The sequence below is a fragment of the Thrips palmi genome, unplaced genomic scaffold, assembly GCF_012932325.1.
Source record: "Thrips palmi isolate BJ-2018 unplaced genomic scaffold, TpBJ-2018v1 HiC_scaffold_4, whole genome shotgun sequence".
Classification (NCBI taxonomy): domain Eukaryota; kingdom Metazoa; phylum Arthropoda; class Insecta; order Thysanoptera; family Thripidae; genus Thrips; species Thrips palmi.
In genome coordinates this window covers 12,105,558-12,129,182 of record NW_023144631.1, presented here as the reverse complement: position 1 = coordinate 12,129,182, position 23,625 = coordinate 12,105,558, and the positions used below count along the sequence as shown (strand labels likewise).

The window sequence follows — 23,625 nt, the reverse complement described above, 5'->3', positions numbered from 1 at the left end:
CACGGTTTCTCGCGTTGTACTCCACTGATAGTTCTCGGCCTTGTCGTCAGATTAATCTGTAGCATTTTTGCCGTCGAATGGTGCAAACGGGAACTCTGAGAAGTTAATAGAAAGCTCAGAATCTTGTTTTATAGGTTATGTTTCGGTAGTGTCCGACCATGATTTTAAAATGCTATTCTGTTCCCCGGGCAAGTTCTAGACCAAACAGAGATATGATTCTATCGGGACGTGTTGAGGAATCCTAAAACAGGAGCTCACACCAAATGGCGTGTTTTAATTCATAGCAAGAGAGTTACTAGGCCTGTTTGAATGACAATGTAACGTTCCGTATCCCGCTGTTTTCTGTAACGTTCCGTGTCTTTCCCCTATACTTTTGATAGGGGCTTTTTGGTCTTTCTGCAATATTGCACCGGGAGCTCGACTGCGTTCAGATATAAGTCGTGGGACATCACTGAATAAATTGGCCGAGAAAAAAGCCGACTTTTCCACATTTTTTTCTTGCGGTTCTATGGCCTTCAAAAGTGCCCCGAATTTTGGCAACTGCTCCTATAAGCAGGGGGGCGGTAACATCCTAAAGCGGCAGTGAGGCGAAGCTCTCGCTCCGATCTTGCTTCGTGCAGGGGTCACTGACTCCTTCGAGATTATTCAAACTAGGCCATTGTTTGAAAATCGCTTTGCACATATCGATAGAGCATCCCATAAAGGGTGCATTAGACTCATTGGCAATCCCTTAACTGCTACTTCAGCCCCCAAAAATTTTAAGTTAAAACATCGAAAAATACTATAAGCCTAATAATTAAGCGCCATCTTTGTGTAAACATTTCCGCGATTTTCCCTTTTGTACTCAGTAAAATTGGGAGTTTTGGGAAGGTCAATGCGTCTAATGCACCCTAAATTTGATGCTCTTTCGATCTGTGCAAAGCGTTTTGAAAACAATGGCCTAGTTTTAATAATCTCGAAGAAGTCCGTAACCCCTGCAGGAAGCGAGAGCTTCACCTCACTCCTGCTTTGTAGTGTTACCGCCCCCTGCTATAAGGCTACTTCGTGCCTAAAAATAAGGTTGGCATCAGAGAAGATGACATCAATAGAGGCAAACACAGTTAGCAAAGACAACATTCCATCTACAATTCTGAACTACACTCACCTGTGAGTGACCTGAAAAAAGGATCCCATGCGATGGAGGAATGCGGTGAGGAGGGGAACGAGAGGCGCAAACCATTCCTACATTGATTTTTCGTTCTAACCTCTACGGTGAAACTCCAACATAGACTCGTCCAGAATAGACTCGCATTTTGTGGCGGGCCCTTGGGTCGGAGATCCGCGAACTTAAAAAATGTTATGATTTTGCTTTTCATACTCTAGAACGAACTTAAAAAATGCCCTCATTTTGCTTTTCATACTCTAGAAAAGTACTTGAAGCGATGCACATTAAAAGTTTGTCAGTGTAACAGCAAAGGAAAGGATATCACCAATGACCCGACGCCAACATCCGGGCTGCAAAGAATTACAGTGTATATTTACAAGGCTACCTTGAAGAAAACGAAAGACTACAAAGGTATGTCGTCGAACTAAACCTGACTACAATAATAAATATCGATTTCCAAATCTGATCGTTCTCATGTTTACTTTCTAATCCACCGAATTAAGAAACCGTATTAATAATCACGAAATAAAAATACATCTTAAATCCACCCTGCGGTTCCGAATGGATTCAACCTTGTCATAATCAATCGTTCACACTTCTTGACTCAGTACATGGGGTCGGTCCGTTCATGAGAGTGGTGTGGTATCCGCGAAGTCAGGGCCGGCACTTCAGGGCTGTCAGCTGTCGAAGGCCGCAGTCTCCATCGGGCTCGCGCATCGCCACAGTCTACTCGCAGAGGCTCAGGTCTGGGCGCAGAAGCCGAAGCTGGGCCCGAGCGTCGCACCCTTCTGGTGCCTCCTGCGGAAAACGACAGTCGGAGTTTAAGAAACAGAATAATAATGTTCAGACAAAGTGAAATTTGCCTGCGTTTAAGATAAGATTCTCTCGGGGGGAACGCAGATAAGATCTTTTGAAACGGACCCGTCGATGTACAATGCACTCACCTCGCACTCCGTGAGGGACAAGCTCCGCAGCCTGGGGAGCGCGCCTTGGGCCAGGCCCCGCAAGAACGACTCCGGGACCGTGGTCTCGCCGAGGTGCAGCTCCTCCAGGCAAAGGAGGGGGCCGAGGATCACGTGCAGGTCCTCGGGGATGTCCTTGGGGTCGCCGCGCCAGCGGCTGTCCACGTACGCGTACTGCAGCTCCAGCTGGCGCAGGCCGCTGCAGGCCTCGGCCACGGCGGCCAGGAACTTGCGGTCCCCGCGGAAGCCGCCCTCCATCGCCAGGTACAGGGACTGGAGGGTCTTGGCGGCGGGGGCGGCCAGGAGGTTCTTCCTGGCGGCGCGGTGGTCGATGGACGGGCACACGTAGAGTCGCAGCGTGTGCAGCTCGGGCCAGGAGCGCAGCATGGACAGGCTGCCGTCCCACACCGGCACCCAGGCCTCCTGCAGCTTTGGGCACTGCATCAGCGCGCGCATCACGGAGACGTGCGGCGGGTACGCCCAGTCGTTGTACTTCATGTAGTAGGCGTCAAGCTGGAGGGAGCAAGTCGATGTCACACTCTAAAAAGCCTACGAAGCATTTGCTTCATAACTGCAAAGAAAATTAAGGCATTGTAGAATTGCTTCGTATTATGAAGAAATGCTTTGTATTACGAAGGATTTTGCTTCTTAATAAGAAGCATTTCTTCGTGGATTTTACAATGCCTTCATTTTCTTCGTGTTGCGAAGCGATTCTTCGTAGCGTTTTTACTGTGCATTTGGGAACAAGGCAGTCAAAATTTGTTCTCTACACCGCCCTTTCATTGAGTGACGCACGCACCTTCGCCTGATTTCAGGTCACGAGTTCAGCACACACACTAGATGTTTTTGTACAAATTTTGTACGAGACACCGCAGTTTTTAGAGCACACCCATTTTTCGTACAAAATTGTACGCAATTTGGCACTAAAATGGGGAAATATGTGAGGTTTTTAGTACAAAAATTGTACGAGAAGTTCGTGAGCACAAAAAACTGGGATGTCTCGTACAAAATCATAAACGATAAGGAGTTGTGATTTAATTTTGGCAGTCAGAAATTCATCACCCAAATTTGCGTAATGGACACACGGCCGGGGGGGGGGGGCATGGTAGACCCCGGAAGGACGTCATCGGGGACCTCTCAAACGTCACCGATGTCACTCCAATTTGGACGACGAAACGCCTGTTGCCAAATTTCAGGTGACGAACTTTTCCTCACCAGTCACCAGTCAAGAAAGTTGCATCACCCAAGTGAGGGGTGGGGTAACTCCTTCATCTTCAGTGTGTTCACGCACTCTTACAAATGCACACTTGGCAAGTACAAACTTTCAAACGCACAGTGTCTACATGGCAAGCATCCATCTAAGCTGCTCAACGAAACTCTGTCAATGTGCAGAAACGCCACTGAATAATGAAAAAATGTCGATTTTGGGATGAGAGTGTAGGAGACGTGACTCACGTAGAAGCTGGTAAGCGTCTCACGGCAGTTGAAGACGAAGTCCGCCAGCACATCCTCGCTCACTTCAGTGCCCCAGCACAAGCTGGTGATGACTTGCGAGCTCCCCGGGTAGACCTTCGCCAGCCTGCGCTTGATGTACAGCTCCTTGATGTCGAGGCCATCTATGTACCGAAGCAGCCTCATGTCGTCGGTTTCCACATCTCTCATGAACTTGTTGAGACACCCCAGTTTCACGACCTGATGACACATTCAAAAACGACATAAACGAGGAATCCTACTTTTAACAATAAGCAGTCCAACCTAAGGGTCACTCCGTCCGATACAGAATTCTACACAGTTAGTTGAGTGGTCATCGGACAGAACAACCTATTTTCAATGGGTTTCCCATGTGACTTACGTCCTTATGCCCAACGGCCGCTGAGTTTAAACCCATAAAATCAGAGATCACTCCAGATTCCCTTTTTCGTTTTCCCTGACCATTCCTGTGTAGATGAAACCAATTTTCCTCGACTTAATTTTCAAAATTTTGTGCACTTCCAGAGTCCAGTGCATGCGGCTTCCACACGTGCGGCGTTTATAATCCATCCTGTGGCCAACTTAACAATTTTTCCCTAGCCAAGAATCGACTTTCTCTGACTTCCAGTGCCCGTCTTATTTTTCCTGACTGCTGACTGGCGTGAACCCTAACTAAACCTGGTCAAGATTGAAAAACCAAGCGGTGTGGTCAAATGAGTGCCATTTTCACCGCATCAGTTGGCGTGGTCCACACCACGTTTGGTGCGTTTGGTGTGGTCATTGCATGGAAAGATAACACAAAACGTGGCCAGACGTGGTCTAGACTAGTAGACCACACCAACTGATACGGTCAAAATGGCACCAATTTCCTCACCAGTGGTGCGGTCTAGATCACGTTTGGTTTTTCAGCGAAAGCGGACCTGGGAAGCAAAAGTGCCTACCGTGGCCCCCTGAAAGGTCTCCTCTGGATCCGCCACTGCGCGGCACTACACTGAGACAAGGTGGTGCCCAGAAACTGACCAACTAAGTCGCCCGCCCCAGTTTTTAGGGCGACTTGAGTCGCCTACTTTCTGGGCGACACGGTCGCCTAGTATCTGGGCGACACAGTCGCCTAGTTTTAAGGCATTTTGGTCGTAAATACAGAGCTTACTTATCAATGCTGGCCCAAGGCGCCCACAACCTGAGCACTTTTGGGGTTGGTCCGACCTAATGTAAACCACTGCTGCCCAGATTCGGGGCACCCATTGCGCCTAGATTCGGGGCACCCATTGCGCCTAGATTCGGGGCATCTCTGACGCCACCCCAATGTGAAATCCATTGAGTTTATCCATGATCAGGAAAACTGGTGTGCAATGCCTTGGGCCAGCATAGATAAGTAAGCTCAGTATTTACAGGACCAAGATGTCCTAAAACTAGGCGACTGTGTCGCCCAGAAACTAGGCGACTGTGTCGCCCAGAAACTAGGCGACTGTGTCGCCCAGAAACTAGGCGACTGTGTCGCCCAGAAAGTAGGCGACTCAGGTCGCCCTAAAAACTGGGGCGGGCGACTTAGTCGGTCAGTTTCAGGGCACCATCTTGTCTCAGTGTAGTGCTCACCTCCAGGTGGGGATGGTAGTGCCTCAGCAGGGGAATGATGCGGTCCACGTCGAACGGCTCCTGCTCGAGCGCGTCCCACTCCAGGTGGAACTCCTTTACGAGGTGAGTGCAGCGCAGCAGGTTCACGTCGGGCTCGTCCAGCGACGACTCGTTCACGTGGATGGCGAGCAGTGCGGGCGCCACCTTGAGGACGCCGTCGCCGAGGTAACCGCCCTCCCAGGTCACGTGACTCCAGGCGTGCGGGTCGCGGCACACTGCCCGCAGCGTGCGGCACGTCTGGCCCAGCCGCACCAGGTCCATGGCGGGCAGGCGGCCGCAGATGCCCAGCAACACCTCCAAGCTCAGCGCCAGGATGGGCGCGTCCTGCAACACATCATCATTGCGCCTTTACACTCTCAGACTCGTATTGACTGTATCTCTTGAGTGATTCCATATCTCGGGAGCACAAGGTTTCTTTTGTGTCACCGATCTGGACCAAAATTTTACCACATGTACCCCTAGGGTAGAGAAAGATGCCCACAAATTTTGAAGGTCCTAGGTCGACCCAGTCCGGAGCAGTGGGCCTTAGTGTGTTTTGCGACTTTTTGGTAAAAGTCAACTTTGAAGGTACAAATCGATGGGAAGGGCTTGACCTAGGGACTTGAAAATTTTACCAGGTCTTAGGGGGCATGAGGACAACATTTAAGAATTTTTTCAAGAATTTTGAAAATCTTTTACTGTTTGAAAAAAAGTTGAACTTCAATTTGTTTTTCTAGATATCAAAAACGATTTTTTGAAAAAAAAATTGAAAAAATTTGAGAAAGTACCTTTTCTTGGTCCTCGTAACTGTACAAAATTTCAGCCTGGGCACAGACTTGGTTTGGGACACTCTCAGCCGTTTACTGACTATTTCTCATTAGCAGACGTATTTCTGTAAACAACCATAATACTTAGTATTTAGTCCTTAAATACTTAAAAATTTCTTTGTAATTTACTAAGGAAACGGTAATATCAGTACAGTAATTAGCAATTGCTAAGTAATACTGACAAAAAATACTAAGTATTATGGTTGCTTACAGAAATGCGTAAGCTGATGAGAAAAAGTCAGTAAAAGGCTGAGAGTGGAGCAATGGAAGAAAGCGTAAATTTCACTCCGTAGTCTGAAGGACTTTAGCGGAGAAATGACTCATTAGTAGCCTGGGTATAAAAGAATAGGATAAGCTATGATCCCAAGATAAACATAGTGATGTGATGAATATCTTCTACTTTCTTCCTTGTGTTTTGAGTCGTTTCAGCCTGTCAGGATTATGTTTCGACGAGCCAAATCAGGGGCAAATCAGAGACAAGGTTTGATTACGATTCCACCTGTGAAATGAACTAACAATGACTTGGCAGCCCCGGCAGCCAGCCCCTATTATATTGTTAGGATACGCACTTGGTTTTTTTTGGACTCAAGCTTTGGAAAAGCTAGCTGACACCTTTATGTGTCTTGTAGTTGTAGTTTTAGGCATGTTTTAAGTAAATGTATCATCTGCTAAAAACGCTATAAGCAAGAGAGAAAAAAGTCCATATAGGGCTGAGAGTGTAGGCCTCAGCGGATCTTTGCAAATGACAAAAAGTCAGCTTTAATGGACTGAATACATTTTCACAAAAAACTTAATGGCAAGAGATGAAAAGTCTACATGAGACTGAGAGCGTACGAGTATCTTTTTAGACACACAATTGAGAATCGCCATAAAACGGTCATACCGAAAATCTGGCCAGCAAAACGGCAATGCACAATGGTATAACCATAATTCGGCAATAAACAGTGAACCCCGTTCATTTGTTCAAAATTCATCGCTACATTTTGACGATACTTCTGTTTGGCACCGCTGGCTCCGAAGGCAACGCCCCTTTTTGGCGATACTCAATTGTATCGCCAAAAGAGATACGAGGAGTACCACCTTTGAATTTGGAGTGGGACGGTTATAGTAAGCCAAACCTTTCGAGGAGGAAGCAAACTACTTCTCCATTGAACATCAACTGACCTGCACGACGTCGGGGAGGTCCTCAGGGTCCTCGTCCGGGTTGGTGCGGGGCACACACCACCGGCGGTGTCTCTGTCGGTCGTCCTTGAAGTGGGACTCGCAGCAGTAGGTCTCGTCCCCGCAGCGCTGGCAACGCAGGCTGGCCGGCTTGTAGCACACGGCGCAGAACTCGGCATCCTGGAAGCGGGCAGTCGCAATGACACACTCGCATCAGACCGACATCACGACCGCAAGTTGTACACACTAAATTACTATGTAGTTTTATGGGCATCAGCTATGCACGGACCCACGAACCTGTGCATGCGTTTCAAGTGCTAAAACGCACAATTTCGTGCGCAAATGCGCACAAAATCATGCATTTTGGAACGCATGCACGTTTCGTGCATAGCTTAAGCACAAAAAAACTACCTAGTAACTTAGTGTGTAGGCAGGTTTGGGTTATTAGGCTAAAAATAAGCGGCAGTTAGCGCACTAAGAAGGTCACCAATTGTAAACGTCACTAAAAACGGCGTCGAAAAAGGTCTCAAAAAAGGGCCAAAAAAATCACCACGAAGTGAAAAGAAAGCACCCAATAAAGGACACAAAATAGGCCACCAAAAGGGTTACGTTGATTAACAGTATTCTTGCCTTCGCTCAAGAAAATATCCACGAAGCACTTGCTTCATCTACGAAAAATTTGCTTCGCAACTACGAAGAAAATTAAGGCATTCTAGAATTCAACGGGTCCAAGACGGGTCCTATTCAAAAGATCTTATCTGGGCGTTCCCCCCAAGAGAATCTTATCTTAAAGACAGGCAGATTTCACTCTTTCTGATCATTTGGGATAAATACGACAGTAAACGGATTATAATTCTACATGCACTTTTGGTTTCTTTGATCTTCCATCTTCAGATTTACGTGAACTGAATCGCAAATTTAATTGATATGTAACTGTTTCAAATGATCACACTAACTGAAATTCACCTGCGTTTAAGATAAGATTCTCTTGGGGGGAACGCCTAGATAAGATCTTTTGAATAGGAGCCCTCGGATTGCTTCGTTTCATAAAAAGAAAAGCTTCGTATGTGGCCAAGGGTTTTGCTAATGCGAAAAGCATTTCTGAGCACAATGGCGAAAAGCATTTCTGTGCACAATGCGTCGTTTCCTTCGTATGGGGAAGCGATGCTTCGTCGACTTTTTAGCAGATGATGTTAAATCAGCTAGCTTTGACTCTCGATCGCAACCAACAGTTTTGCAATCAGACGTATACCAAAGCAAGTGCAAATGAAGCAATAGCACATAGCAGTTAAACAGTTGTAGCGAGAAGTACGTAGCAGTTGTGGCAGAGGCAGTGGCATCGGATACCTAACCCGACAGCGGTAAGCAGCGCTGAGCAGCCGCCTCGGTCCTCAGCCCCAAGACCCCCCACCCCACCGCCATACTCTTCTCTACACAGTCGGAGGCTGTCCCGCACGGTGAAAACGGTTCCTGGTTTTCCCAGGAACCCCCTGGAAATCTCCTATGTCTTCGCCAGAGGGCTCCTGGGAAAACCAGGTACCGCTTTTACCGTGCGGCGTCCCGGCGTCCCGGCGTCGCCACATATTGCGGTTTGGCGCCTCTAGCGGTCGAACGTTCAATTTTAAATACACTGCGAGAAAAAAGTACGGAACATGTCTGGTCAATAATTTGCCTGGAACGTCCGTACTTGCCAACTACGGAACGTTCCGTACTTTTTTTCCGTACCCATTTACATGGGTTCATATGGAGCAAGTACGGAACGATCCGTACTTTTCTCCGTACCTCCGTACTATATTTTTCTGTACCATTTCCGTACGAAAGGACGGAATTTTTTACAGTGTATGCACAACCCTGTTATTGTTTTAATCGTATTCTCCCGTTCTTTGCAATGCACCATTCAAATTTTTAAAATTCAAAATATTAAAATTGGTAGTTGTATTAGCATGGCTTTTGGTGCTGCGTTTCCGCCTTCAAGCACAATGCGGGATTAAACTTGATAGGGCGGCTGGTCGAGCGTTGCATGTGAGAAACTTGTTCGCACAGGACCTTCGATAGTTAAATCAAAATTAACATTTTCGTCCATTAAACCAAGCACGTGTTAATCATGAATTGCGATACACTAAAATTAATATTCTAGTCAGTATCATCTGTTTTCACGTTAGAGTTAGCGTTAACGTTTTTTTTTCTGAGTGCTAGCGAAGTTTCTTCACTTGCCTGATCGGCTGAGCTGCTGAAAGGGACGGCGACGGCTCCCTCCTGGTCCGACTCCTCCTCAGAGACGTTGTCTTTGGCGGCGACGCTCCTCGAGGGCACGGACTCGCACTCCTCAACGTCGTCGGACGCGGCCACCTCGCCGTCGGTGGCAACGATCTCGGCGGGAACGGGATCTTTGGCGTCGGACATCTTTGTGAAGGAGGAATGCTCGACGGCGCCGCAACTGTGAGAGCGGCACGATGAAGACCTGACAACTTGAGACAGACAGAACAATTTAAAAACCTCGCGAAGTATTTGCCGCCATTGTGTTGCAAACTCTCGTACAAACTATTTCCCTTGCATTGCGAAGTATTACTTTGCAACTTGCAAAGAAAATGCTTTGCAACGTTACAAACCAATGCTTCGCAACGTTGCAAACTTTTTTCCTCGCAATAACGAAGTATTTCTGTGCAATACGAAGAAACAAATTGGCAAGGGAGTTCGTAATACAAAGCCGGAGAATACTTTGTAGTGCAAAGTGCTTTTCAAGCTTTTAAGAGTGAAAGTAAGGACTTAGTGGGGAATCATTGACACTGACAGGCCAAAGGTAAGTAATGTTACGCAGGTTTGGACTAATTTTGACCTCCGGTTCCGTACCCCTATGTATACTGAGAATGAAACAGTTTTCATCAGAGCCAAATTTTGGGCGAAGTAAACTAGGCCCTTTCATGCGTCACCGGGTGAAGAAAGAAGGCAGGCGCCACTAAGCGGCCGTTACACTGCTTGAAAAAGTGTGGATAGTACAGTAAAAGCACAACACAAACTGTTCTATAAAAGTACAACAGGGATTGTACGTAGAAAGTACAACGAGAATTGTACGAACCACAACGAGCCCTGGACTGCACAGCACTCGTCATGGCGGTTCCATTGTACTTTGTACAACAACTATTTTACTTGAAAAGTACACTAACTACCTGGTAAAAAATTTGCCAGAAATTTGTGTACTTTTGTTGTGGTTATTTCCTGCAGTGTACTGTAAACTGTGGAAAGCTGAACTTGAATTGGTCGAAAGCGTCTGGAGGAAGTAAGTTCACGCTAGCTGGTTCCTGCGTTTTAATTGCTATTGTCATCCACTCAAACGACTACCTTGAGATTCCAAACACTATGAATACGACGTGTGGTGCAATTCACTGAGACATCGCGCCATGCGTGCAATGCCATCGCCATATTGCGCCTTACGAGCATGCTCTTGAAAATGCCCTATGCTAATGCACGGGAGTAATGCAAAAACCAATTGACGGTATATTAATAGCGTAGGGACTTTCAGTGTAAAAGGACCAATTTAACACCCACAATTGGGTGAGAATAGGGCACTCGTTACGTTACGCCTAGGTGAGGGGTAAGCGACAGTTACGACATAGAGCTCAGTTTCAACAGGTCCAATACTGCGTAACATGTGGTACGGATAAGGGTTCTTCAGAGATGGGCTGGTGCGGAAGTTGAGAGGAAATTCAGAAGACGAAAGTATGGACAATTTCTGCACAGAGCTCTTTTCTTTTGCAAAGTAGTCTTTTATTCTTCTTGATTTCCACTCAACTTCCGTCCCAGCTCTTCTCCGAAGCACCCTATTGCACATTTCCACCAGAGCGCTGATTAGTCCCTACACTCTTAAAAGCCCACGAAGCATTTACTTCATAACTACAAAGAAAATGAAGACATTGTAGAATTGCTTTGAATTATGAAGAAATGCTTCGTATTGCGAAGGATTTTGCCTCGTAATACGAAGCATTTCTTCGTAGATTTTACAATGCCTTCATTTTCTTCGTATTACTAAGCGGTTCTTCGTAGAGTTTTTACTGTGTACATGTCACCGATTTACAAGTGATCTTGGTTCCAAGGACTTTTTGAAGTCATCGACGTCGAAGAACAGGAAGTATCATTCAACCGGAAATGAAGTGGATCAGCGAAGGTGCTTAGCATTGGTGGAGATTTCTCATGTTTCGACGTTGACTTCCGGTCTGCATCCTCCGAAGTTCCCATTGATTTGGTAAGAGAGCCGCTTCGTCAATCTCTAAAATTAAAGCCACGGAACGAGTGAGGTGAAGTTGCCGATGCCATTTCCGGTTTTGTGATTCTTCTTGTTCTTTACTTGCCGACGACTAGAATGATCTATCGGGTTCTAGAAATTTCGCCACCCAAGCCTAAATAGAGTACTCTAAAGAAGCTCTGGCCCGGAAGAAGAAGAACAAAAACGGAAGTAAGAAATTGCAGTTTCTATGAGAAATATACGCTGCGGACCCTAGAGTCCTTAATGCCCTTTGGGGAGAACCGTCAACTGCGTTACTGACTTCTGACCGATTCGATGCTCATACTGACGATCAAAATGTCCGCCGAGCGCTTCCGCTTCCGGCGGGGATTTTAAAAATTCAGCAGTGAGCCTCAAAATGGCTTTACTATTTATCTCCCACATTCGAGGGATCTTCAATGAAATAATTTAAAGAGGTGAGGATGTTTTTAGGCCTATTGCAAGCGCTGTCAAGTCTCTTGACCTCACGAGACTCGGAGCAGACGACACAACATCAAAACAAAGCGACGCCATTTTGATCATCAGTATATGAGGAATGGCGCATAAATTTTCGGATGTATGAGAAATAAAAATTACACTTTTCAAGTTGACGGTTCTCCCCAAGGGGCCTTTAGGACTCTAGCGGACCCTCATGCGCCGCGTATATGTCTCATACACTGCAAGAAAAATTGTGAATAGTACAACAAATGTAGAACAAAAAATGTACAATAAAAGTACAACAGGGATTGTAGAAAGTACAACGACAATTGTACAAACCACAACGAGGCCTGCACTGCCCAGCACTCGTCATGCCGGTTCCATTGTACTTTGTACAACAATTGTTGTACTTTGAAAGTACAATAAAAACCTGATAAAAAATTTGCCAGAAATTTGTGTACTTTTGTTGTGGTTATTTCCTGCAGTGTAGAAACTGCAATTTCTTACTTCCGTTTTTGTTCTTCTTCCGGGCTAGAGCTTCTTTGGAGTACTCTATTGAACGTATTCATACGATCATGAGACTTCTTCGAAACAAAAGAGGTCACGATATAATTCACGCTAGTTTGAAGATGAAAGATAAAGGAATCCAGTAGTGCGCGCAGAAGTGTGTTTACTCTTATTCCAGGATCGTGACATCACGTTGAAACGAGTGTGACAAAACTTTACTTTCCTTTGAGCATTGTGTCACATTCGAATAATTCTCACCGTTGTGTGGTGAAAATAAAAATCCCCACCTCTGTAGCGTTGAGATCGCCATGAAGTGGTGAGAAATTCACAACACACTAGTGGCTTGGAAGAACAGTTCATGTGCCTAAATTTGGTGAGAATTTTTATTTTCACCTCACACTGCAAGAAAAAGTGTGAATAGTACAACAAATGTACAACAAAAAATGTACAATAAAAGTACAACAGGGATTGTAGAAAGTACAACGACAATTGTACAAACCACAACGAGGCCTGCACTGCCCAGCACTCGTCATGCCGGTTCCATTGTACTTTGTACAACAATTGTTGTACTTTGAAAGTACAATAAAAACCTGATAAAAAATTTGCCAGGAATTTGTGTACTTTTGTTGTGGTTATTTCCTGCAGTGCAAGACTGTGAGAAATATTCCTTGCCAAATTTTTGTCGCGATTCTCACCCTTTCAGTGGACCCCTCGACTTTCCGAAAAGTGTGCAGAGACAGGTATACTGTCATAAGTTCTGGAAATTCAGACCGAAAGTGTCTGACTTGTCCGTCTGAATCTCGCTTTTAGACTAGGGTCATAATGTTTGGACCATGTAGGTCTAAAATTGCAGACCTTGTAGTCTGAAAAAAATTCACTTCAGATAGAGTGGTCGCTGGGACTTCAAGATTGAAGGTGCGTCGGAAAATGTGTTGGCAGAGTGTTGCTGTAGCTGTAAGCCCCTTGGTGCTGCCCGGCCATGGACAGCCTACCCACCGAGCTGCTGCTGGAGGTGTTTTCGTGGCTCCAGGACGGCGAGACGCTGCTTGACGGCGTGGCACTGGTGTGCAAACGCTGGCACGCCCTGTCACGTGACCCGCAGGCCTGGCGCGGCGTGCGCGTCGAGTTCGGCATGTGGTGTTGGCGTTGGCGAGGCACCGAGCGCGCCAAGAGAGAAAAGGCCGCCATGGACAAGGCGCGCGTGGTGCTGCACGCCCCCGTCTTGCGCTTTCTCGGGTCAGTTTCACTATTTCTTCTTCCTTTTCGTCGCTCTACCAACGGAATTCTGCTTTTCGTTCTTTCCTTGTGAACGGTCGTTCCATAATGGCTGCGTCTACACTCCAAATGTCTCACGAAACAATTTCTTCAATGGCGCAAGTATAATACGAAGGGGTTTTGTTCGTATTACGAAGGTTTTTGTTTGTATTGTATAATAAAAATATTAGATCCCTATTATAAAGAAATATAGCTTAGTATTATGCTTGCGCCGAACTCACAGTATGATAAACTAGCTCAAATTTCATTATTAGACATTTAGAGTGTGGACAGATGCTGAGTCTACAATATTTGATTGGGAAAATTTTGTACTTTTCTTCAAGTAAGGAGGCTGCACAGAATGACATTTAACTATAAATGAAAATTCCACGGGTTCAAAGTGAATTTTAGTGAGTTCTCACTTGAATTGACCATTGTCCGATAGATTCGGTCCTAAGCTCTTTCATTCAATTATGTAAATGGACAGAAATTTATTTTTAAAAAGAACAACTTAAATAAACAATTGCCAGAGCTCTTGAGATTTTAATAAAACCTAAACACACTCTGAAAACCTCACGAACTATATATGCCTTACGAAGTAAAGTAGCTTCATAGCACAGTATGTTAAGCATTCGTGACCTTGAAAAGAAATGTACGTACTTTACGAAATTATTTCTTCGTATTTTGAACTAAATACTGTGCACCTTGCATGGTTTTCAGCGTGCAGGGCTTTTGGAGTTAGAATGAAATTTCGACAGAGCTTTCGTCTGTATTCCTACTTTTTTTTTGTCAACCAGCTGGTCTTGGAACTACCTCGGGCAGCACATCAACGTACCTCAAGCCATGGCCCTGTCGGCTGTGCGTCGCAGCCGTGCGGCCATACGCGAGATCCTCATGGACGGCGCATCTTTCATGGCCGACCCTGCCTGGGCTGTGTTCTACGGCCTGCTCTGGCGCAACAGGGAACACCTGACCACCCTCGGCTTGGAGACGCCCCAGGAGTGGGTAGAGGACGAAGAGGAGGAGGACATGTTCGATGCAGGTGAGAACTTCTGGCAAAGAAACAATTTGAGGTCAGGTGCTACTTTCCGATCCTGATCAACACTGCAAGAAAAAGTGTGAATAGCACAACAAATGTACAACAAAAAATGTACAATAAAAGTACAACAGGGACTGTAGAAAGTACAACGAGAATTGTACAAACCACAACGAGGCCTGCACTGCCCAGCACTCGTCATGCCGGTTCCATTGTACTTTGTACAACAATTGTTGTACTTTGAAAGTACTATAAAAACCTGATAAAAAATTTGCCAGAAATTTGTGTACTTTTGTTGTGGTTATTTCCTGCAGTGAACCTTTATTTTCACACTTAAAACTCGACAAAGAACCGCTCTTTGTAATATGAAGAAAACGGCGGCTTCGCAGCCTGCGAAGGAAATCGTTTGTAATACGAACGATTTTGTTTGTAATACAAAGGAGAAATTCTTCGTAGCGTTCGAAGAACTTCTTCGCAGGTTGCGAAGCCGCCGTTTTCTTCGTATTACAAAGAGCGGATCTTTGTAGGTATTTATCTGTGTTGAATATTCCTTTTCTAAGTCTCTATTTCGTTGGGAAGCAGTGGCTTTAGAGGAGTGCGACCTGGCCCTGGAGGAAGACCAGAGCGACAAGGTGGCTGCCTGGGTCGAGGCAGACGGTGACGACTCTCGTTCCCTGCTGGAAATACTGGCGGAGCTGCGGCGCCTGGAATCGCTGGGGCTGGAAATGCAGTTCTTTCTTCCGTACGCCGCGGAGTTCCAAGTCAAGGAGGACCTACTTCCCGCGCTTAGGTTAGTACGGTTGCCCTTAGTTATAATTAAGGGGATGGGAACACCAAAAATGCTGGTTAAATGCCTAAATTTGAGTTCATGCTTTCTATAGTCGGTTTTGATCTAGGGACCGACAACTTCTGCTTAACAGAATTTTCATATGCAACACTCTCAAAACCTTGCGAACCGATGTGTTTGTAAGCTTGCGAACCTGACTTGTTCGCAATGCGAACGCATCCGTATTGCAAATCAGTAGTTCGCAACTTGCGAACAAGTGCTTCGCAATTTGCGAACAACCTGTTTGTATTGCGAACCCTTTGCAAAACACATTGTTCGCAAAATTGCGGACTATCAGTTTGTAACACAATCAAGCCAAATTCTTTGCAAGCTGCAAACCAAATGGTTTGTAATGTGAATACATTCTTCGCAAGGTTTTGAGAGTGAATGGAAGTCAATGCGGGTTTGCAAACCCATGCAAAAGCATGCTTTAGACATACAGCAATGGGACAGAGCTTAAAACCATGAGGCAAAAATCTGCCTATCTGAAAAAGAAAACCTTGTACTGTCTGGAATCACCACCACTCGTTGAAAAGGTCTTGGCGAGACCTATCGAAAACCGCAATAAAATTTTTCAGTCGGTTGTCCTCCTTTTTCCAAGATCCAAGGCACTCTATCGTGCCTTCCAAATTTGGGAACTCTAGGTTGACTCCCTCCTTGTACACAGACGACGACGACACACAGACCCAAAGGCAAGTGCATTGGCCCTCCCCCAAATTTTTTAAATAGCAGGGCGGGCCAAAAGAACCCGAAATTTTCGTGTTTCTCGAATATTTTGCGTAGTTTTTCTAAGATAATTCCGGGCAATATTGCTGATATCAGCCAACCATCATGTTTCACGTTAATGTGAATTTAATTGTTCTGTACTCTAGAAATACAAGAGAGTGCATGGCATGCTCCACCTGAGAGTAAGTCTCAAAGCGCGCTTCGCCTCAGGGAGTGCTACTCGGAAGCACGATCTAGCTTGGAGCATTCATAGATACGCTCCAGGGTAAAGCATGCTGGGCACTGAACAGCGTGAAGCATGCATTTTCATTGATGTGAAACCTTCTTACAGTGACTTTATCACTGCGCTTGCCTTGGGTGCTCCAGGCTAGAACGTGCTTGGAAGCTTTCTCCAGAATGAAGCGTTCTTCGTGGTTTATGCCCATGTGAACATGTAGAGCATGCCATGCTCTGCTCTCTCCTGCGTTTCCAGAGTGGTTGATGTGTCATGTCGCGACGTTCTGCGCTCTGCCCGCAGGTCCCTGGAGATTGAGAGGGAGGGCCCTCCCCAGCTGATGGTGGACTTGGTGCGCGGCACTGCCGCCAGGCTGCGCCACCTCCGCCTGCCCGACGAGCACCAGCTGGGCAGGTTCCTGATCCGAGCCGGCAAAACACCGCGCGGCCTGCCGCCCAAGCTCCTGGAGAGCGTGTCGCACTGCGCCCAGCTCCGCAGCCTGGCCGCCAACCTCATGCACGTGGGCTGTGTGGTCGGCTTGCGGCACCTGCGCAGCCTGGAGCTGTGGCTGTCGCACCAGGAGGTGGGTGGGACCAGTGGTGGATCCAGACACTGAAAATTTGTTGTCACTTCATCATTGCACAATGATATTTTCATCACTTTCAAATGACGACAACCACTGAAAAGTCAAAGGAAGGAATTCATTCCATCTTAGGGGAAAGAAACAAAGTCTCGCCATTCTGTGGCGAGAAACAAATGTCTCGCCAAAATATTGCAATAATTGCAACCTTACTCTATTGGATACCGGGAAAAACATCCCAGTCAATTATTGCCCAGTCAATTATTGCCCAGTCAATTATTGCCATATTTTGGCGAGACATTTGTTTCTCGCCAAAAAATGGTGAGACTTTTGTTTCTCGCCAAAAAAAATGGTGAGACTTATGTTTCTCGCCACAGAATGGCGAGACTTTTTTGTCTCACCAAATTTTGGCCATCAGTCTCGCCATCTATTTTCAGTGACCTTATCACATATTGATGACATTTTCATCAAAGGTCCTCTCACTAAAAAGTTTCTAGCTGATTCGCTCCTAGTGGTGCAAATTTCGCACTTTCGCAGTGCGAAAATGGACCACTCCTGGAGGTGCTAATTTTGCACTACAGAGTGCAAAGTAGTAAGTCGATAGCACTCCCCAGTGCAAAAGTGGAACCAGGGGTGAAAAACGCCAAAAGTGCTAATTTTACCCCCCATAGTGTGATTTTTACTCTTTGAAGTGCAATTCTTCATTTCAGAGTGTGTTAAAACAGCAAGTTCTCTTTGGGGAAAAGGTTCAATAGACTAAAGAAGAAAGGCTTATGGTATGTCAAGTTTAATTAAATCCATAAAATTAAACAGAGTCAAAGCTACTGAGGCTTTAATTTCACAAATTCAAAACTATCCATGAGGAAATAAAAACAATAAGTTTTTATTACAGAAGAGTAACTCCACCCCAAGGAGGACCGAGAACTGGGATTGGGTCACGGATTCGGTTCAAACTTTGTGGGTTCAATAGGTACCACTAGGACCTATCAACCCTCAAAGGAAAGTTGGCTAGCTCAAACAGAACCTCAGATATTTGCATTTTTCTAAATTTGACTAATTTAGCATAAAATTGTCGCTTTCTGATTTTTTTTAGGGTAAAAGTTGTTTGCTTAGTTCTGGCTTATGTTTCTTCTTTCGAGTCGTAAAAAAAGAAGAAAAATGGTGGTAGGCCAAGTTTTGTACGTTGTTTGGTTTGGCCTACTCTAGCAATTTTGTCGAATTCATCGAAACTCTCATACCCAAAATACTCCACCTTGGATTTGACCCTGGTACGTCTCATTTCACTTCTTTTACTCTAATAAACAATTGCTATGTAGTCCTTAGCACCAACAATTCCATAAAAGCCAGAAAAATCAAAAACACCATTTTTCAATTTTCTACTTTGACCTATTTTGGGCACTTTTGTTAAGATTAGGGCTTCTACATGATCTTGGGTGACAGGAAAGATCCTCCCTGCCCTCAAATTAGATAGTATCAACACAAACAAAGAGACCCAAACTCTAGGTGCACTAAAAATTTATAAGGAAATTGTTTCGAGCAAATTTTGCAGGTTTACGAGGGGTGTGAGAAATTTAAATCGGAGGAAAATGTAATGCTTCAGCCAAAAGTGGATTTGTGGTTCATTAGTTAGCTTTCTCAAGTAGGTTTGGTGCCCTTTTAACCCTGAGAATGTGCCACCTTGATAATCAGTGTTAAAACCCTGTTTTGGTATGGGGTTGTTGGACTTACGATTTCAACTCATCAACAAAGTAATGATCCATTTATTTAGGTTGCTTGCAATATGTAACTTCAACCGCTTAGTCTCAATAACTGAGCCTGGTTCCATTTGGTTTGTAAATTTTTGAGACCAGACAGATGACTAAGACTAAGCGGTTGAACTTACACGTTGCAAGCAACCTTAGTAAATGGATCATTACTTTGTTTATGAGTTGAAATCGTAAGTCCAACAACCCCATACCAAAACAGGGTTTTAACACTGATTATCAAGGTGGCACATTCTCAGGGTTAAAAGGGCACCAAACCTACTTGAGAAAGCTAACTAATGAACCACAAATCCACTTTTGGCTGAAGCATTACATTTTCCTCCGATTTAAATTTTTCACACCCCTCGTAATCTTGCAAAATTTGCTCGAAACAATTTCCTTATCAATTTCTAGTGCAACTTGAGTTTGGGTCTCTTTGTTTGTGTTGATACTATCTAAATTGAGGGCAGGGAGGATCTTTCCTGTCACCCAAGATCATGTAGAAGCCCTAATCTTGACAAAAGTGCCCAAAATAGGTCAAAGTAGAAAATTGAAAAATGGTGTTTTTGATTTTTCTGGCTTTTATGGAATTGTTGGTGCTAGGGACTAAATAGCAATTGCTTATTAGAGAAAAAGAACTGAAATGAGACGCACCAGGGCCAAATCCAAGGTGGAGTATTTTGGGTATGAGAGTTTCGATGAATTCGACAAAATTGCTAGAGTAGGCCAAACCAAGCAACGTACAAAACTTGGCCTACCACCATTTTTCTTCTTTTTTTACGACTAGAAAGAAGAAACATAAGGCAGAACTAAGCAAACAACTTTTACCCTAAAAAAAATCAGAAAGCGACAATTTTACACTAAATTAGTCAAATTTAGAAAAATGCAAATATCTCAGGTTCTATTTAGCTAGCCATTTTTCCTTTGAGGGTTGATAGGTCCTAGTGGTACCTATTGAACCCACAAAGTTTGAACCGAATCCGTGACCCAATCCCAGATCTCGGTCCACCTAGGGGTGGAGTTACTCCTGGGATATTTCGCGATGTTAGGTTCTTCAGTAACCGGTCGTTTTCGCCCGCCAAACCAACATTTTTTGTGCCCTTGACGCGCGTAATTCAAACTTACGCGCCGCATGGGAACCAATGAGAGGCGAGAAACTTCGCACTTTTCCCGGGTGAAACATTTTTGCACTTACAAGTGCACTCACTCACCGACTTAGCACTTTTGGGTCCATTTTCGCACTTAGAAGTGCAAACAAGCGCTGATTGCACCGTCGAGAGTGATTTTGGCAGTTCGCACTGGCGAAGTGCGAATTTAGCACTGTCGGGAGTGAAATTTGGAAGGGAACTTTTTAGTGAGCTGTTCTTCTGGCATGGGCCCACGGTAAAAGTGCCGCCTTGAAATCCAAGGAGATGTCTTTTTACATTTTAAAGGGGTTTGAGTAAATTTTGCAAGTGGTCCAAATCAAGATCTTCTTACAGAAATGTGTTCGTCTCGTCAATTTATACAAAAAACGTCAACACATGTCATAGGTTTGGATGTAAAATGAAAAGGCTATTCACCTGCAGACTTTGTAAAATGGTCCAAAAATGACCCTGGTACCTTTGAAGCTCAATAACGTTTTCATTTCCCATCCAAACCTATGAGATGTGTTGACATTGTTTGTTTGTCGTCGAGACGAGACTTTTGTCTACTTACAGGCTAATAATGGCTTTTGGCCTACCTTTTAAGTGGTATCTGGGTGCCATTTGGGGGGGATTCGAAGATCTCCAATGTTTATAATTTGAAAGAGTTTCCACTGAAAAACCAAGCCTTTATACTACCCGGAAGCAGTTTTGGAACGCGGATCGGATCCCTTCAAGTTCTCTGGCAATTCCCCATGGGAAACAATCCTGTAAGGTTGTTTTTCCTTTTCCAGTGAATTGAAAAGGTGCGTTTCCCTGACGTTGCAGGTGCAACCCGAGGATGCAGCTCGCAGCACATGCCTCCTGGCCCGGCATGGTGAGTGCCTGGCCGGGCTGCGTCGCCTCACGATCATCACCAAGGGGTTTGCCCACGGCCCGCAGTACTGGGAGGCGGCCAGGCCCGCGCTGGCCGAGCTGTTGCTGGCCGTGGCTCGCGCGGCGCACAACGCCACCGAACTGGAAATACGGCTGGACGAGGGCTTTGTGGTGAGTTACCGTTTTCACTCCCCGTTTCCTCCTGAGAAATGCCCTGCACACTGCAAGGAAAAGTGTAGTTGGTCGTCCTGCTCACAAAGTGTAGATACTACAGCAAAAGTACAACAGAAACTGTACATTAAAAGTACAACAGGGATTGTAGAAAGTACAACGAGAATTGTAGAAACCACAACGAGCCGTGGACTGCACAGCACTCCTCATGCCGGTCCCATTGTACTTTGTACAACAATTGTACTTGAAAAGTACACTAAATTCCTGATAAAAAATTTGCCAGAAATTTGCGTACTTTTGTTGTGGATATTTCCTGCCGTGCAGTCATTACCAGGTACACCCTGCATACCTTTTAAACTATTTTAGGCCTTACACGGTAAAAACGGAACCTGGTTTTCCCAGGAAGCCAATAGTGAAGGTATAGGCGATTTCCAGGAAGTTCCTGGGAAAACCAGGAACCGTTTTTACCGTGTACAAAGAGAAACAGCTTGTTATAAACAAAGATTTTGAGCATACATAAGCCTACAAAGGAAATACTTCGTAATTTACAAACTATTTATTTCTTCGCATAACAAAGTAAATTAGTTTGAACTATGTACGCCGAAACTACTTCGTAAGGTTTTTCAGCCTGTAATTCTCAGTACATAGCGATTCAAATCGTTATAAAATTCAGAGACATTGTTAGTAGTATGAAGAAACTGGTCATTTGTTACTGAGATCTCTGCAGCTTCAGTACCTTTGGTGGTAAGCCGTGTATAAAACAGTCTGAGGCATTATTATGTGTACATTCAATAATGCATCTTTTTGTATGAACATAATATATAAAGTGCACAGCGTACGCCATGCATTGCAATGTCATTTCCCGAGAACAAAACGATCAAAGTTCGAAAATGTAGTTTCCGAGAATGGCTCGCAGGTTCTTTCGACGTCACCCTCTATTATTCAATGAATGTGACGTCACATTCATTAAAATATGAATTTTGTCACATTCGTTAGAATGTGAATTTTGTCACATTCTTTATAATGTAAATTTTGTCACGGTCGTTTGAATACGATGTCACATTCGTTTGAATACGATGTCACATTCGTTTGAACGTGACACGAATGTGACAAAATTCACGAATGTGATGTCACATTCGACTCAGAACGGACTATCTAAATTTGTAATCTACAAAAATTATTTCGGGCTTAAACCATTGTCCAGTGATGTCCACACCAAACCTTACTAAGTGATCTTCTTTAATGCACTGCATGCACTCTAAATTTCACACAGTTGCACACAGTTTCGTGCATACTTCACACACGCACAATTAACTACACGGTATTTTAGTGCGTGTGAGAACATTTTATGCATCTTTGTTCCTATTATGGAGACAGTAAATGCACATTACGTGTATCTTATTAGCATGTCTAAAAGCATTGCAGAAGTCCACAAGATTTTAGTATGTCTCCTCTTCTGAAATCACGTGCACGGCAAAAACGGAACCTGGTTTTCCCAGGAAGCTTATGGTGGAGACATAGGCGATTTCCAGGGAGTTCCTGGGAAAACCAGGTTCCGTTTTGACCGTGTGCCCGAGCCGCACTGGTGGATGACCTACCTCGTCTTGTTTTCAGGACTTGGTCGACCAACTTCTGGCCTGTCTGCCGCGCCTCCAGGATCTCTTCCTCCATTGGGCCGGGCAGAAGGATCACGTGGAGGCGCTGGCAGCACTGCCGGAGCTGCGACGGGTGTCAGGGGCTGTGACCCACCACGGCTTGTCCAAGTCCGCCCTGATCGCGGCCCTGAAGATGGCGCGACCAGACCTCGAGCGAGTCGACATCTTCTAGGGGAGTTGTGTTGAAGCCAGCTACATGTCAACGAGGACTTCGTGCTTGTGGGGCGCATCTTTTCTTTAACTTGCTGTGATTTTACAGTGATGCATCTAGTGAACGTGCGTATGTTTTCTTCAGCTCGCTGTTATAGGGTAAAATCAAGTAGAGAAGCTATGGACGCGAGGATGGGTCCAGAACGGAACTAGTTCTGTTTGTCAGAATGTAAGCTCTACTTTGTCGATATGGCTGGCTGTCTATTTCCTTGCGAGTTTCAAGTTACTGGGCACGTTCTGTGCTGTTGTCACTTTCGGCCATGTAGCCTCCCTGTGTATGTAGCAAGTGCTGTGTTTTGTATTCACTTGAAATAGATTGCTTTCTAAGTATCTAAACCAATTTTTTTAGCACTACTTTACGACCTATTCGTTTCTTCACTGCCACACTACAAATCCAAAGGTCAGACTTCTCGCCACTCCAGAGGCAAGACATAAAAGTCTCGCCAAGTTTTGGTCAGACCTGAAAGTCTCGCCAAAATTTGGTCAGACAAAAAAGTCTCGCCACAAAACGGTCATACACAAAAGTCTGACCCCAAAATGGCGAGACTTTTGAGTCTGACAGCCACCGAAAGGCCGTAATGCGCCGGACGGTTACGGCCTCAAAGCCGTGGTCAGACACAAAAGTCTCGCCATTTTGGGGTCAGACTTTTGTGTATGACCGTTTTGTGGCGAGACTTTTTTGTCTCACCAAATTTTGGCGAGACTTTCAGGTCTGACCAAAACTTGGCGAGACTTTTATGTCTCGCCGGCACGAAGTCTTTCCATCCAAATTGCACGTGCATGGTCAAGAATCAGTCGTGCCCATATATACTGCCGCAGTCAGGCATAGG

General features: G+C 45.1%; 2 protein-coding genes across 27 annotated transcripts; one reads left to right on the top strand and one right to left on the bottom strand.

The window, feature by feature from the left end:
• Nucleotides 1–1,487: 1,487 nt before the first annotated feature.
• On the bottom strand, nt 1,488–11,007 carry LOC117649626. The gene is made up of 7 exons (XM_034392525.1): nt 10,818–11,007; nt 9,393–9,646; nt 7,182–7,358; nt 5,173–5,535; nt 3,562–3,798; nt 2,089–2,619; nt 1,488–1,942 (listed from the first exon to the last, which is right to left on the bottom strand). Exons 1-7 carry the CDS (start codon nt 11,005–11,007, stop codon nt 1,871–1,873), a joined length of 1,824 nt encoding a protein of 607 aa, XP_034248416.1. The 3' UTR covers nt 1,488–1,870.
• Nucleotides 9,489–23,130, top strand: LOC117649481. Of its 26 annotated transcripts, none has more exons than XM_034392333.1 (8): nt 9,506–9,617; nt 11,270–11,418; nt 13,321–13,617; nt 14,433–14,677; nt 15,251–15,461; nt 16,741–17,020; nt 20,712–20,930; nt 22,545–23,130. In XM_034392333.1, the coding sequence occupies exons 3-8, from the start codon at nt 13,361–13,363 to the stop codon at nt 22,755–22,757; spliced, it is 1,425 nt and encodes a 474-aa protein (XP_034248224.1). In that variant the 5' UTR covers nt 9,506–9,617; nt 11,270–11,418; nt 13,321–13,360; the 3' UTR covers nt 22,758–23,130. The 26 variants fall into 26 exon arrangements, with proteins under 26 accessions (XP_034248233.1, XP_034248224.1, XP_034248236.1 ...); XM_034392326.1 differs by lacking the exon at nt 9,506–9,617 and adding an exon at nt 9,860–9,978; XM_034392328.1 differs by lacking the exon at nt 9,506–9,617 and adding an exon at nt 10,400–10,455.
• Nucleotides 23,131–23,625: the final 495 nt, after the last annotated feature.

Coding starts and splice junctions, on each gene's coding strand:
- LOC117649481 (XM_034392342.1), top strand. CDS start 13,361: ATGGACAGCCTACCCACCGAGCTGCTGCTGGAGGTGTTTTCGTGGCTC. Junction 14,678..15,250: donor GGAGGACATGTTCGATGCAG/GTGAGAACTTCT, acceptor TTCGTTGGGAAG/CAGTGGCTTTAGAGGAGTGC. Junction 15,462..16,740: donor GACCTACTTCCCGCGCTTAG/GTTAGTACGGTT, acceptor CTCTGCCCGCAG/GTCCCTGGAGATTGAGAGGG.
- LOC117649626 (XM_034392525.1), bottom strand. CDS start 11,007: ATGTGCAATAGGGTGCTTCGGAGAAGAGCTGGGACGGAAGTTGAGTGG. Junction 7,359..9,392: donor TCAGCAGCTCAGCCGATCAG/GCAAGTGAAGAA, acceptor GCCCGCTTCCAG/GATGCCGAGTTCTGCGCCGT. Junction 5,536..7,181: donor ACCTCCCCGACGTCGTGCAG/GTCAGTTGATGT, acceptor GATGTGTTGCAG/GACGCGCCCATCCTGGCGCT.